Below are 15249 nucleotides of genomic sequence, written 5' to 3' on the forward strand. Positions count from 1 at the left end.
AAAGATGTCATACATAGAGTATACATGGTGCCATGTATTGATTATAGAACAAAGATAATAGGGAAAATTTTTATATTGGTAATTTTATTTTTATTTATCTATTTAGCTCCATTAACTTTAGAGTTGTGCATTTTCTTTTTTTTAAATATATTTTATTTATTATGCTATTATAGTTGTCCCATTTTCCCCTCTTTATTTCCCTCCACCCTGCACACCCACATTCCCCCCCCCCCCGCCCCGTTTAGTTCATGTCCATGGGTCATATATATAAGTTCTTTAGCTTCTACATTTCCCATACTATTCTTAACCTCCACCTGTCTATTTTCTACCTACCATTTATGCTGCTTATTCTCTGTACCTTTTCCCCCTCTCTTCTCCTCCTACTCCCCTTTTGCTAACCCTCCATGTGATCTCCATTTCTGTGGTTCTGTTCCTGTTGTAGTTGTTTGCTTAGTTTGCTTTTATTTTAGGTGTGGTTGTTAATAACTGAGTTTGCTTTCATTTTACTGTTCATATTTTTGATCATCTTCTTTTTCTTAGATAAATTCCTTTAACATTTCATATAATAAGGGCTTGGTGATGATGAACTCCTTTAACTTGACCTTATCTGAGAAGCACTTTATCTGCCCTTCCATTCTAAATGAAAGCTTTGCTGGATAGAGCAATCTTGGAAGTAGGTCCTTGCCTTTCATGACTTGGAATAGTTCTTTCCAGCCCCTTCTTGCCTGTAAGGTCTCTTGAGAAATCAGCTGACAGTCTTATAGAAACTCCTTTGTAGGTAACTGTCTTCTTTTCTCTTGCTGCTTCTAGGATTCTCTCCTTCATTTTAATCTTGGGTAATGTAATGATGATGTGCCTTGGTGTGTTCCTCCTTGGGTCCAACTTCTTTGGGACTCTCTGAGCTTCCTGGAAGTCTATTTCCTTTGCCAGATTGGGGAAGTTCTCCTTTATTATTTGTTCAAATAAGTTTTCCACTTGTTGCTCTTCCTCTTCCCCTTCTGGTACCCCTATAATTCGGATGTTGGAATGTTTAAAGATGTCCTGAAGGTTCCTAAGCCTTGCCTCATTTTTTTGAATTCTTGTTTCTTCATTCTTTTCTGTTTGATTGTTTCTTTCTTCCGTTTGGTCCATTCCATTGATTTGAGTCCCAGTTTTCTTCCCATCACTATTGGTTCCCTGTACATTTTCCTTTATTTCACTTAGCATAGCCTTCATTTTTTCATCTAATTTGCAACCAAATTCAACCAGTTCTGTGAGCATCCTTATCACCAGTGTTTTGAACTGTGCATCTGATAGGTTGGCTATCTCTTCATTGCTTAGTTGTGTTTGTTCTGGAGCTTTGATCTGTTCTTTCATTTGGGCCATTTTTTCTTTTTTGTCTTGACACCCATGTTACGTAGTGAGGGACGGAGCCTTAGGTGTTCACCGGGGCGGGGCAACCCATGTAGCTGCTTTGTGACACTGTACAGGGTCAAGAGGGAATAATGGCACTTGCTCTGCTCTCTGCCAGATTTCAGTCACTTCCCTGCTACTCACAAGCAAAAAAAAAAAGTGGGCCCTTCTGGTGCTGATTCCTGGATGGGTGGGTTTGTGCACATTCTAGGACTCTGTGGGTCTCTCCAGCAAACTCTCCTGTGAGGCTGGGAATTTCTCCTGCTGCTGCCTCAACCCCCACAGGTGTATTCCATCAGTGGTTTGAGGCTTTATTTCCCTGTGCTGGGACCCCAGGTTGTGAGGGCTGTCTCGCTCCCCAGGTGTTCCACCCAGTTTATCCGCACGTAAATGTGGGACTGCCGGCTCCACCAGCTGCTGCCTTGCTGTCTCCCAGCTGCTGCCTTTCCCGTCCGATCCTCCACCACCCTTTTGCCAGGAGTCCTCTCAGCCCAGCTGCCTGTTTCCTTCCCTCCTACCAGTCTGGGTGGATGTTTCTGCTTTAACTCCTTGGTTGTCAGACTTCCATACAGTTCAGTTTTCTGTCGGCTCTGGTTGTTTTTTGTCTTTAAATTGTTGTTTTTCTTCTTTTGGTTGTGCAAGGAGGCACAGTGCATCTACCTACGCCTCCATCTTGGCTGGAAGTCTGTAGTTGTGCCTTACATTGGTAATTTTAAATGGTAGGAATATTTCTTTGTTTATTTGGGTAAGTGGCAGGGGCATGGATTGAATGATAAGAATTTTAAAAAGTTTTATACATTTAAGGTAGTAGTTGCTATTCTCAGGGATGTATTAGCAGCCTTAAGTATAGAATATTTTATACCCTTTTTCTTTTGCTGACAGAAGGGGATAAATTGAAATAAGTGAGTTAACTCTGAATTGTGAGATGTTTAAGGCAAAATAAAATTAGAATCTTTAACTTTTGGTTCATTTTTTTCTTTGTCAATGGCTTCTGGTAGATATTGTGCTTATACATACTTATATGTGAGTTTGCTTGATATATGGAGATTTTGAGTGTTTCAAGATATTTACAGGAATTTTGGGTTGGTAAGAGAGATTTAGGTACTAAGTTAGTGCTGTGCTAGATTAGGGGTCAGCAAACTTTTTCTGTGGAGTACTATAAGATATTTTGACAGAGACCACATTCATATAACTTTTATTACAGTATGTTTTTATAATTGTTCTATTTTATTATTAGTTATGCTTAATTTCTTACTATGCCTAATTTATAAATCAAGTCTTGTCATTGGTACATATGTATAGGAAAAAATATAGTACATGTAGCATTCTGCAGTTTTAGACATCCACTGGTATTGAAACCTATCATCCATGGATAAGGGGGAATGCTGTATGTCATTATTTTCCTTATTTCCACTTTTATATCATTATTATTACTTCCTCCCTAAAAACTTTCAACTTTGAATTTCATGTCAAGAAATATCACCAGCCCTGGACAGTGTGGCTCAGTTTGTTGAGCGTTGTACTTAACCAAAGGATTGTAGGTTTGATTCCCCCTCAGGGCACATACTTAGATTGTGGGTTTGGTCCTTAGTCTGGGTGCATGTGATCCCTGGTATGGGCACATGTGGGAGGCAACCAATCAATTCTTGTCTCTTGCATCAATGTTTCTCTTTCTCCCTTCCTCTTTCTTTAAAAAGCTATGAAAAATGTGCTTGGGTGAGGATTAAAAAAAGATTATGTCACCTAGCCTTGACTGGGTGGCTCAGGTGGTTGGACTGTTGTCCCATATACCAAAAGGTTGTAGGTTTCTGGTTTATGATTGCTCTCCATCTTAATTCTTAGAAATTTTAATATCTTTTTAAGTGATTCTTGCAACACCTTGGTCTCTCAGTTCCTTGAACTTTTTTCCCCCTCTGTATCAGTCATATCTTCCCATGGTTTTAATCATTTATTTATAACAATTCTCAAATTTTAATTTCAAGCTTCCATTTTCTTCTCAACATCTCTCATTTTTCTAGCTAACTTCCTTTGGTCTCCTAACTCCAACAATCCTTCAGCCCCATTTATACTTAACAATCCACTGTTTGTGCTACCTTTCATGATCATTACCTCTTTCATGCCCTCTCTTCCTTCCTTACAATTGGTTAAATTCCACAGTCAGTCTTATAATCAGTTTCTTGTGTATAGCCTCAACTCTTGCTTCATGGATCTTGCTTGATAAAAATCCTTACCTTGAATAAATCCAACATTTTTTCTTCTGTGCCTCATAAATAAATGTGATTGTAGACAAACAAAATCATGCTGGTTGATGTGTCTTTAAATTTATGACCATGATTTTCAGCGGGCCTCTTAATGTTGCTGTGCAGACATAATATATGATTTATCCAGGTTTATCCACACTCTCCTAAGTGGCACTTTTATACTTATCCTTTCCCCAGACCGTCAAAACACCTCTCCCCTATTCTCTCTCCCAGCTGATGACTTCATTTTTTATTTTGTTTCATGGACAAAAAATAAAGGCAATTACAAGAGAATTTCTATAAGCCCCCAACTTGGTCTCTGTTTACTTACTCGTATCTTATATACACACTATCCTTTTCTCCTGTTACTGTAAATCAGTGATTTTTCAAACTTTTTCATCTCATGGCCCACATAAACTAATCACTAAAATTCTGCAGTACACCAAAAAATGTATTTTTTGCTGATCTGACAGAAAAGGAGTATAACTGTGATTGATTTACAAACAACAATAAAAATAATAATAGTAATACCTACCATTTTTGTTCCAAAGTGATTTTTTAAAAAAATCAGGTGTCTGTACTTGTATGTAAGGATTCCTGGTACCAAGAATTAACGAATTAGATGCAAGCTTAGTTTTACAATGTGACCAGTAAGATGCAAGATTCAAGACAGGGCATTCATATCAGACTATTGTTGATAGCTATTGTTATGTTGGCTGTTGTCATTTTTTTTTGACAGTTTCAAAAAAAGAGGTCAGTGCCCATGACTAAATTGTCAGGTATTGCATGTTTTAAAAATTCTTGTAGCACACTGGTTGAAAATTACTGCTCTAGATGGTCGGTTCAATCTTCTAAGACCCAGCTTCCACGTTCGCTTTGGGTACCATTATGTATCCCCTCTGGCCTATTCACTCTTTCCTGCCTTTTCTGCATCACCAGCATTTTCCCCTAGTAGAGCACTACAATGAATATTCAAACATGATGTTATTTCTTCCATTTTTCTCTTGACCCCATCCCTGCTTTTAGAAAATCACTTCATTTCTCTAGTCTCGTTGATAACAAAACTTCCCCCAATAGTTGTCTGTATCTGTTGTTTCTAATTCCTTTCCTCCCCAAACCTGTTCCCTGAATTCCAGGTTGATATATTCAGCTGCTTACTTATCTTCTCCACTTGAATGTCTTAATACATGCTTCAAACCCCCATGTCTAAAGGGGAGGTCTTTTTTCATCTACATTCTTCCCCATTTCAGTTGAGGACAACTCCTTCCTTCCAGTTGTTCATTCTGTTATCTTTTAGTTAATTATCAGTTCCTTTCTGTCATAACACATATCCAGTTTGTCAGGAAATCCTTTTGGTTTTGCCTTCAAAATATATTCAGAATTCAACTATTTTGTAGTGTTTCTACTGCACCACACTGGTATAAGCTATTATCAGCCTCATCTTAGTATATTTCATTAGCCTCCTCTGTGCCTCTGCTCTCCTGTCAGCACCTTTCCCATCCATTTTCAGTGCAGCTGACAAAGTGATCCTTCTTAACCATGATTCAATCATATCACTCCAATAATTTCCCATCTTATTCAGAGTAAAATTCTGTGCCCTTACATAAGCTTAAATGGCTCAACACATTTCCTGCTCCTACCATTACTGTTAATCACTCTGACCTGTTTCCTACCAGTGCTCATTTGGCTTCAGTTACATTGGTATTCTTGTTCGTTCTTTTTTGTAAATCCTCAGCTGAGGATATGTTTATTGGGAGAGAGAGAGGGAGAGGGAGAGGGAGAGGGAGAGGGAGATAGATAGATTGATTGGTTGTCTCCTGTACACACCCCAACAGGGGATTGAACCCATAACACAGGTATGTGCCCTGACTGGGAATTGAATCTTCAACCTTTTGGTGTATGGGATAAGACTCCAACCAACTGAGCCACCTGGCCAGGGTTCCTTGTTTTTATTAGGCATTTTGCCTAGATGTTGCCTGGAATATTTTTTTCTATATATTCTTATGGTTTCCTCAACACCTTAATGTCTTTGCTCAAATGAGAACTACCCTGATCACCCAGTTTAAAATTATATAACTCCCCATCCTTTTTTTCTTCACCTCTCCATCCCTACTTTGTGTTTAATAGAAAAAAAATCACTTTCTAATACTCAGTTATATAGATTACTTATTTATTTATTGCTACTAAAGTGTAAGCTCCCTAATATCAGGGGTGTTAGGCTATTCTGTCCACTGCTACATTCTTAGGGTTTAGAACAGTTCTGACACAGAGTAGGTAACTCAGTATATATCTGTTGAATAGATATGTATGTCCTGGGTTATGATGTAAAGATGTAAAATGTGTTTCTTAATGTTTACTGCTATCAAAAAATGTTTGCAGTACATTAGCAAGTATTTACCATCAAGTTGGGACTTCGAAAGGTATGTAGGAGTTTGTTTGTTCTTTAAAGATTTTATTTACTTATTTTCAGAGAGAGGGAAAGTGAGAGAGAAAGAGAAGGAGAGAAACATCGATGTAAGACAGAAACATCGATTGGTTGCCTCTCCTATGTGCCCCAGCCAGGGACCGAACCCATTTCCCAGCCATGTGCTCTGACTGGGATCAAACCAGCAACTTTCCACTTTGTGGGACAGTGCCAAACCAAATGAGTTAAGGAGTTAAGAGGAAAGTGACATAAGTGACTTAAATAACACTTAATAGAGACCTCATCCAAGTCACTTTACTTCTCAGGCTGCAGCTTCTCATCTATAAAGTTGAGGTGCTCTCTAAGATCTTTTCTGCATCTGATGATCTCTGAAAGCCTACATTGTTAATTTTGGCTGGAATGAAGTGATTAGTTGCAAGGATATACTTTTCAGTGAGGATATTAATATCTTAACTGTGTTATCTATTTATATCTCTTCATGAGCCAAAGAATTTTTATTTTAACATTCATATTTGTGCTAATTTATATATGGGAGAAACAAGGTTATTTTCATTTAGTAGTTCTTGTGTATTACTCTAGGAAATTGTCAAAGGATGAAAAGTCAAACTATAATATTGACAGTTTTTCAAGAACTATAGGAAAAAATTAACAATGCACAATCAACAGAAAAAATGGACAGTCAGTATTTGCTTTTTGTGTTTTCTTTTTCAGACGGTCTTAAAATCGCTACATTTGCCAAAAAACAACAGTCTTTATGTTCTTACACCAGACTTGCCACCACCTTCATCATCTAGTCATACTGGGTAAGGTGTTTACTTTTTCTGTGAATCTGAAATGAAAAGTTTGATTGTTAATAACTTTGCTTTAAACTGTATATAAATATCAGAATCAAATCAAATCGAAATCTTGTTGAAGTTTTAACATGCTCACAGTGATGAACTTTATAAATTTTCAAATTGTATCGTTTGGCTAGTTTATTTGTTTGATTTTACTGGTGGTACCTTTTATCCAAAGAAAATCTTTAGCAAAACTTCATTATGTAAACAATAGTCAAAACTGTAATTTCTCTGTTTGAAGGGGAAGAATTAGAATTGAAGAGAAGAGAATAAGTAAGTGGAATTCCAGAATGTCCCATGGCTAAAGAAGGCATACCTTTGAGCAAAATTCCTTGGGGTTTGCAGAATACAGCTTGCAAAACACTGATATAAATTTTTTTATATTGCTGATATCATTTCTTTCCAAAATTACTGTGCTGTTAAAAAAAAAAAGTCCTAGAAGTCAACTGAGGCTAGATGATTGGTTATTTGTTTATTTACTTATTTACCAAAAACTGTGAAAAGATCAGATATAGAGTTAATTTTTTGAAATTCTCAGAGCCCAACTCCCTTTCCCTTTTACAACCATCAGCTATTCTCTATAGCTATGAATCTGTGTCTGTTTTGTTTTGTTTACTCATTTCTTTTGTTTTTGTAGATTGTCACATATAAGTAAACTCATTCAGTACTTTTCTTTCTTGGTATGACTTATCTCACTTAGCATAATACCCTCTAGGTCCATCCATGTCATTGCAATTGGCAGGATTTCATTTTTTATTGTTGAAATATATATCTAGACACATATATGTGTATATATGTATATGTATATATGTATCTATATCACATCTTCCTTGTCCATTCATCTATTGATGGACATCTAGGTTGCTTCCATATCACAACTGGTATTAGTAATGCTGAAATGAATAGAAGCACATGTATCTTTTCAAATTATTATTTTTATTCTCTTCAAATAAATACCCAGAAGTGGAATTGCTGGATCTATAGCAACTGTATTTTCAATTTTTTTAAGTAAATTTTAAACATGAATTCCATACTATTTTTGATACTTCACTAATTTACAATCCTACCCACAGTGTGCAAAGCTTTCCTTTTTCCACATCCTTGCCAGAACTTGTTATTTGTTCATTTATCGATAATAGCCATTTGACCAGTGTGAGATTCTCATTGTGGTTTTAATTTGTATTTTTCTGATAATTAGTGCTGTTGAGCATCTTTCCATTTGTCTGGTAGCTATCTGTATGTCCTCTTTGGACAAATGTCTATTCAGGTACTCGGCCCATTTTTAAAAATTCTATCGTTTATCTTTTTTTGGTGTTAAGTTGTATGACTTCCTTAAATATTTTGAATATTTACCTTTAATCAGATATATGATTTGCAAATATTTTCTCCCATTCAGTATGGCCTTCATTTTGTTGATGGTTTCCTTCACTGTGTGAAACCTTTTTAGTTTGATGTAGTTCCATGTGTTTATTATTTTTTTCTTTTTTCCTTGCCCAAGGAGACATATCCAAAAGATATTGCTAAGAGGGATGTCAAAGAGATTACTGTCTATGTTTTTTTCTAGGAGTTTTATGATTTCAGATCTTAAATCCATTTTCAGTATTGTAGTTCTTGTTTTTTATGGTATAAGAGGTCTTTTTTTTTTTTTCCTGCATGTGTCTGTTTCAGTTTCCCAACACCACTTACTGAAGAGACTTTCTTTACCCCATTGTATATCCTTGCTACCTTTGTTGTAGACTATTTGATCATGTAAGCAAGGATTTATTTCTGGGCTCTTTATTCTGTTCTATTGATCTATTGATCTATTTATCTTTTTTTATGCCAGTTCCATACTGTTTCAATTATTGTAACTTTATATTATAATTTTATGCCAGGGAATGTAATATCACCTACTTTGTTCTATTAAAATTTCTTTGGCTATATTGGGTCTTTTGTGGTTCCATATAAATTCTAGGATTAGTTCTAATTCTTAGAAGAATACCATTGGTATTTTAACAGGGATTGCATTGGATCTGTATATTTCTTTAGACAATAAGGACATTTTAACAATATTAATCCTTCCACCTGTGAGCAAGGTATAATCATTTATTTACTTGTATTTTCTACAGTTTCTTCAATGTCTTATAGTTTTCAGAGTACAGCTCTTTACCTCTTTGGTGAAATTTATTCTTTGGTAATGTATGCTTTGATGCAATTATAAGTGGGATAGTTTCCTTAATTTTTCTTTCTCATTGTTCATTGTTGCTGTATAGAAATGCAATAGATTTCTTTAGCCTGAAATTTTATTGATTTATTAGTTCTAATAGTTTTTGGTGAAGTCTTTAGGGTTTTCTATATATAGTATCATGTCATCTATGAATAATGAGAGTTTTACTTCTTTTCCAATTTGTATGCCTTTTTTCACTCTTTTTTAATCTCTGATTGCTGTGGCTAGGACTTTAAATACTGTATTGAATAGAAGTGATGATAGTGGGCAATCTTGTCTTTAGAGGGAAAGCTTTCAGCTTTTCACCATTGAATATGATATTAGCTCTGGGTTTTGCTGTATAATGCCTTTATTATGTTGAGATATGTTCCTTCTATATGCAATTTGTTGAGCATTTTTATTATAAAAGGATGTTGAATTTTGTCAAATGCCGTTTTTTTTCATCTGTTGAGGTGATCATATGGTTTTTATCCTTTATTTTGTTAATGTGATGCATCCCATTGACTGATTTACAGATGTTAAACCATCCTTGCATCCTTGGGATGAATCCCACTTAGTTTTGGCATGTAATCCTTTTAATGTATTGTTGAATCCAGTTGATAATATTTTGTTGAGAATATTTGCATCTATGTTCATTGGATATTGACCTGTAATTTTTTTATTATATGATTTTTATTAAGATTTTTCTCTCTATTTAGAATAGAGGATCTCATTTTTTTTCAATTTTGACAGTGAAATTCAGTACATTTATAGAATGAGTAAATTATTTTAATGTTTAATTGTGTATTTCGTTATTGCTAGATGAAGCAAACTGATCTTAAGTGAATGATTATGCTAGTGTTAGAGTCATAATTCTTGTGAGTGTAATCTTATTCCAGAACTATGTTTAAGTTGTTTTAGATTTTTATAATTTTTTTTATTTATTTTTATTTTTTTTAATTCTTTTTTTTGTTTTTTGATTTTATTTATTTATTTTTTAGAGAGGGAAGGGAGGGAGAAAGACGGAGAGAGAGAAACATCAATGTGCGGTTGCTGGGGGCCATGGCCTGCAACCCAGGTATGTACCCTGACTGGGAATCGAACCTGCGACACTTTGGTTCGCAGCCCACGCTCAATCCACTGAGCTACGCCAGCCAGGGCAGATTTTTATAATTTTTATACACTTTTTTTTAGTTCAACTTGGTGATTTTGTATGGTATAGAGACCTGTGTCTCTGAAATTGAGTATTGTCAAACTTCTTCCCACTACCTACCAGATATCTGTATTATTTATGTAGTGGGAGGAAAACATTCCTGTTTTTCTCTACTACACTACTTACAGAACATTTCTGGCCACAAAATATGTTTTTTGTTTTTTCCCCATACTAAGCAATTCTTCAACACCCACTTGGATGTTATACAGTTTAACTAAATTCCAATACTATCTGCCTGAAGATAGCATGAGATCCAATAGGTTCAGGGCTCAGTTGCACAAGGCTGCCCCACCACATCAGTCAGCAGGTGCTAGTCTAGGCTGTTACCTGTGTTTCTGACCAACTGATGATAATTGGAGGTTTATATAACATCATTTTTGGGTTTGATAATTTGCTAGAACAGCTCACCAAACTCTGAAATCTTCTCTACTTACTGTTATTCGTTCATTAAAAAGCACATTTCAGAGGATATAAATGTATAGCCAGATGAAGAGATACATAGGACGAGATACAGAAGGATTTGGAGCACAGGTATTTCTGTCCTTGTAAAGTTTATGGTGTGCCACCCTCTCAGCACATGGATGAATTGTTATTCCCCAACCTGCAAGTTCTCCAAAATCCTTCAGCTAGGGTTTTTTATGGAGGCTTCATTACATAGGCATGTTTGACTAAATCACTGACTATCAGTGATTAACTCAACTTCTCCCCAATCTTCTCCCTTTTCTCTCCACACTGGCAGGGAGGAGAGGGATGTGGATAGCATCTAATCACAAAGTTGGTTCTTCTGTTAATCAACTCCCATCCTGAAGGGTTTTGTAAAAGTCACCTTATTAACAAACTCAGGTGTGGATGAAAGGGGCTTGTTATGAATAACAAAAACCTCCTTACTCTCACCAGTATCACTCATCACTTAGAAAATTCCAGGGGTTTTAGGAACTCTGTGTGGGGAAGAAGACCAAATAGAAATTACGGAACTGAGAAAGTTAAATCTAATGTAATTTGGTAGTTTGTTAATAATTTGTTTTAGATTAAGAATTTAAAGATTTCTTGGATTACTCCTTATCTTTTATGTTCAGATCATATACTAGTGGGAAGTTGAATTTGCATGCTATCACAAATAGCCAAACAGTATTTGTAGTCCTGTGTATAGTAATTAATGTCTGCATAAACACCAGATGAGATTAAACAAGGAGTTATAGATAAGGTTCTTTATCTAGTGAGGTAGATTATTATTTTGTAGGTTAGTTAACAGAGTGTAATCACTATCATTCAATATGTAATCCATATAATTATAAGCAGTTAGGAGCTATTATTGGTTATAATCTATTACTTTCCAGTAGCATGATTAAATGGATTTATCAAAAAGTCATCCTGGGCTAATGGAAATGTTCTTCATTGCTATGTAGCTGACCTTAGTTTGATTGCCAATTGCTCAATCTCTAGGCAAGCAGGAGTCTACAGTGCTTCTGAAATGCTGTGTTTATTGGAAAATGAGTCTTCATGTACAACTAATCTTTTCTAGTTGGCTTTATAGATTGTTACCAAGTTATAATGATGCTATTTTCCTGTATTGGAACAGTAAGAAAAATTCAAAGTGGAACAAAAGACATGAAGCACAGAGTTAGCTGGGTGGTAGGAGTGTGGGGCATGTAGAATTTCTTGCTAATGAAAAAGTTATATTAATAAGTACTTCATTAAAGTATAATAAGAAAGCTAAGATCTATTTATTTTAGTATTTTTATATGTCTTTCTAGAAAACTAGATTATTTTTCTCTTTTGTGTGTGATTTCATAGGAGACAATTAAAAAATTATGCTGAACCTTAAAGGCTAATGGTATAATTACATTTAACTTGTGATTTTCATTTTGTATTTCACCAAATAAAAATAATTTTTTGACATCTTAGCAATATAGTAGAGTCCAAAAACAACTTCCTACTGGGTTATATATATAGCTAGTCATATTATTCAATATATGGTAGACAGATAAAATTGCTGTATACTAAACTTTACAATGACTTAATTTGTTTTTGCAGAATTTTGTTATAATTGGTGAATTCATAGAAATCAAATTTGTAACTTATAACCTAATTCATAATCTAGTAAGAAAAATAAAACAATTTTGATTTTTAGTGTTGTATTTGAGAATTGGGAAATGCATGGAAGAATTCTGAAATTGGTAGTGGAAAATAGGAAAGGTTATGTACATATTATCCCATCCTACTTTAATATCAGACTTGAGGTTTTTAAAAAAATAGATATATTTTATTTACGTGTTTGGTTTAATGTTTAATTCATTTTATTGTTTTATTTCTCTGAGATGAATCAGATGTTAGTACATGGAGGAGAGTTGGATAATAAACTGCCTGTTAATTGCAGTGCAGAACCATGACAGGGTTCTGCTGGTGTTTTCTGCCATTCCAATGCCAGTGCAGTGGCAAACATTAGGTTCGTGCTTTTCATTTATAACATATGTTTTCTCTAAACAGACTAGACAGTATTGGTATCACAGTGTCACTCTTAAAATTTATTATAACCAAGTCAGGAAAGTAATATGATTATAACCTATTTTTCCAGATACAAGGCATTAAAATGTAATGAGGAGAATTTTGGATTGAAGTATCAGCTGGGCTAGGGTCTTATGTTTTTTTTCTTTATAAAATGGGAAGCATTGTTTTTAAATCTCAGCGTGGTTATAAAAATTTAGAAGGCAGGACTGGTACATTATATGCAAAAGCACAAATAACAAAGAACGATCATTAAAATGACTCATTTGTGCTAATAAATACCAATAGTAATACTTTTCATTCAACTTTTTTTTTTTAGCCTCACCCAAGGATATGTTTTGATTTTTTTTTTTATAGCAAAGTGGGAGAGGGGGAGGGGAGGAAAGAGAGAGAGGGAGAGACAGACAGACAGACATCTATTGGTTGCCTCATGTAGGCTCCCTGACCAGGCACTGAACCTGCAACCTACGCATATGCCATGACTGGGAATCGTTCCTGCAACCTTTGGTTATATGGGGTGACACTCCAACCAACTGAGCCACACAGACCAGGATTTCATTCAACTCTTACTTGATTTTTATAACAACCCTGCCAGGATGCAGGTCCATTTTGATACCTCTATTTTATGGATGAGGAAATTTATAAGAGAGTGTTCTAGGTCAGCAGTAAATATTTCTGATTCTGAAGTCTCCTTCTGACTCTGCATCTACTTAAGCTTTCAAATTCTTGACAGAAATATTAATATACAGAGCTTTATTCCAAAGATGCCTCCTTTTTTTGGATGCTGATCTTTAGAATGAGATGTTTTTAATCTTGTAATTTGTCATTATATACTCTTTGAAAGGCATTAATATTTTAATTCTTCTTAGGAAGAGTCATAAAATTTTAGTATGTTTATTCACCTTTAGTTACAATACGTTATTAATCATTTAGTAAAATGTAGATATAAAATAACATGCTCTTCATCTGTTTACTGACAAACCATTTTATTCTCAAGGTTTGATGAGAGCTACAGACAGATGTAGAGAATTCTATCTTAAGCCATATACACTCAAATTTTTTCAAACTTGATTTTACTGCCACTAGGGGGTGCCTGGTAATTGAGTCTTATTTTGAATTTACAATTTCTTTTTGGAAAAAAAGGCAAGAGCTGCAAGATTTTAATATGAGCACCCTGTAATTGAATTATATTTAGAATTATTTTAAAGTAAATTGTTTTTCAGAAAATAGGATTTCAAGATTTCTGAGAATTTAAGAGTAAATTCTTAAATCATAATCTTTAGTTGAAAAGCATTTAAAATCATTTTAGTAAATCAAATTTCACTAACTAATTGAAAGATGAAGCAGTACCTCTTTGGTAAAACTTCAAATTATAGTATAAATCATAGTAAAATTAGAAAGGGGAAAATACTTTATTGTGCATGTTTCATATAATTATAGGAACGATTCAATCCATCAAAGATTTATTGATTACTTGATAAAAACAAGCTGTATAAGGAGGCTTATAACCTATTCATTAAAGGCATTAGGCTTTTTCTTTTCTTTTTAAAAATTTTTTATTTATTTTTTAGAGAGAGGAAAAGAGAAGGAGAGAAAGATGTGAGAGAGAAACACTGATCTTGTTATATGCATCCAGGGGGTTGAACCCACAACCCAGGCATATGCCCTGACTGGAAATTGAACCAGAGACTTTTCATTTTGCAGGACAATGCCCAACTGAACGACTCTGGTCAGGGCTAGGCTTTTTCTTAATTCATCTCTTTACAGAAATTTTCTTTAGATATCAGTCATTCTTGGTGTTCTGTCTGCCGCTCAGGTTGATTCCTCAGTAAGATTCTCTTTTCTTCATCAGCTCTAAGGGTTGGTGTTCTTGACAATTCTGTTTTTAGCAATTGCTGTTACTGTATCTTCTCCGTCACACCTAGTCTCCACCCTTCAATTTCCAAATATGTAAAGATGACTCACAAATCTCTATTTATAAACTCATACATATGTCCTAGTTGCCAATGGGACTTTTCACTGGTGTGTGTCCCATATGTAATTTAGAGTCACATGTATTATAACTGAGACAGTCTTGAGAAATCTGTACTGAGAAAACCTGTGTGTTTTTTTTTTCTCAAATGTACAATGATGCAAAATACTGCTTTGTGTTCCAAGTAGGATGATCAGTATTTAAAAGGATGTTGAGTTTGGTGTGTAAGTATTTAATGACTTTGTTGGGATCATTTTTGGCACAAAAAGTGGATGAAAACAAGATTGTAGTAAATTTTAAGGGATAAGTGAGAAATGAGCAATTAGAGTTACTTTTATTTTCAGAAAACTTGACTGGAGGGAGGAATAGGGTCAAAAAGTATGAGGGAAAGAGACAGCAATAAGGAAAAAATTTAAGTAAAACCAAAAAAGAGCTGATGGCCAAGAAGGATGTGGAAATGTCTTAGCTCAAACTGCTATAA

At 34.8% G+C, this 15249-nt stretch overlaps 1 protein-coding gene across 1 annotated transcript in view; it reads left to right on the forward strand.

Annotated features, from left to right (window-relative positions):
- FAF1 (Fas associated factor 1) overlaps window positions 1–15249 on the forward strand; it is a 412428-nt gene that overhangs the window by 143206 nt on the left and 253973 nt on the right. The window contains exon 6 of the mRNA XM_045857312.1: window positions 6769–6860. Within this exon, the coding sequence (XP_045713268.1) occupies window positions 6769–6860 (92 nt within the window). The remainder of the gene's footprint in view (window positions 1–6768; window positions 6861–15249) is intronic.

Source organism: Phyllostomus hastatus, unplaced genomic scaffold (assembly GCF_019186645.2).
Source record: "Phyllostomus hastatus isolate PE091 unplaced genomic scaffold, TTU_PhHast_1.1 phas_contig_147, whole genome shotgun sequence".
NCBI lineage: Eukaryota > Metazoa > Chordata > Mammalia > Chiroptera > Phyllostomidae > Phyllostomus > Phyllostomus hastatus.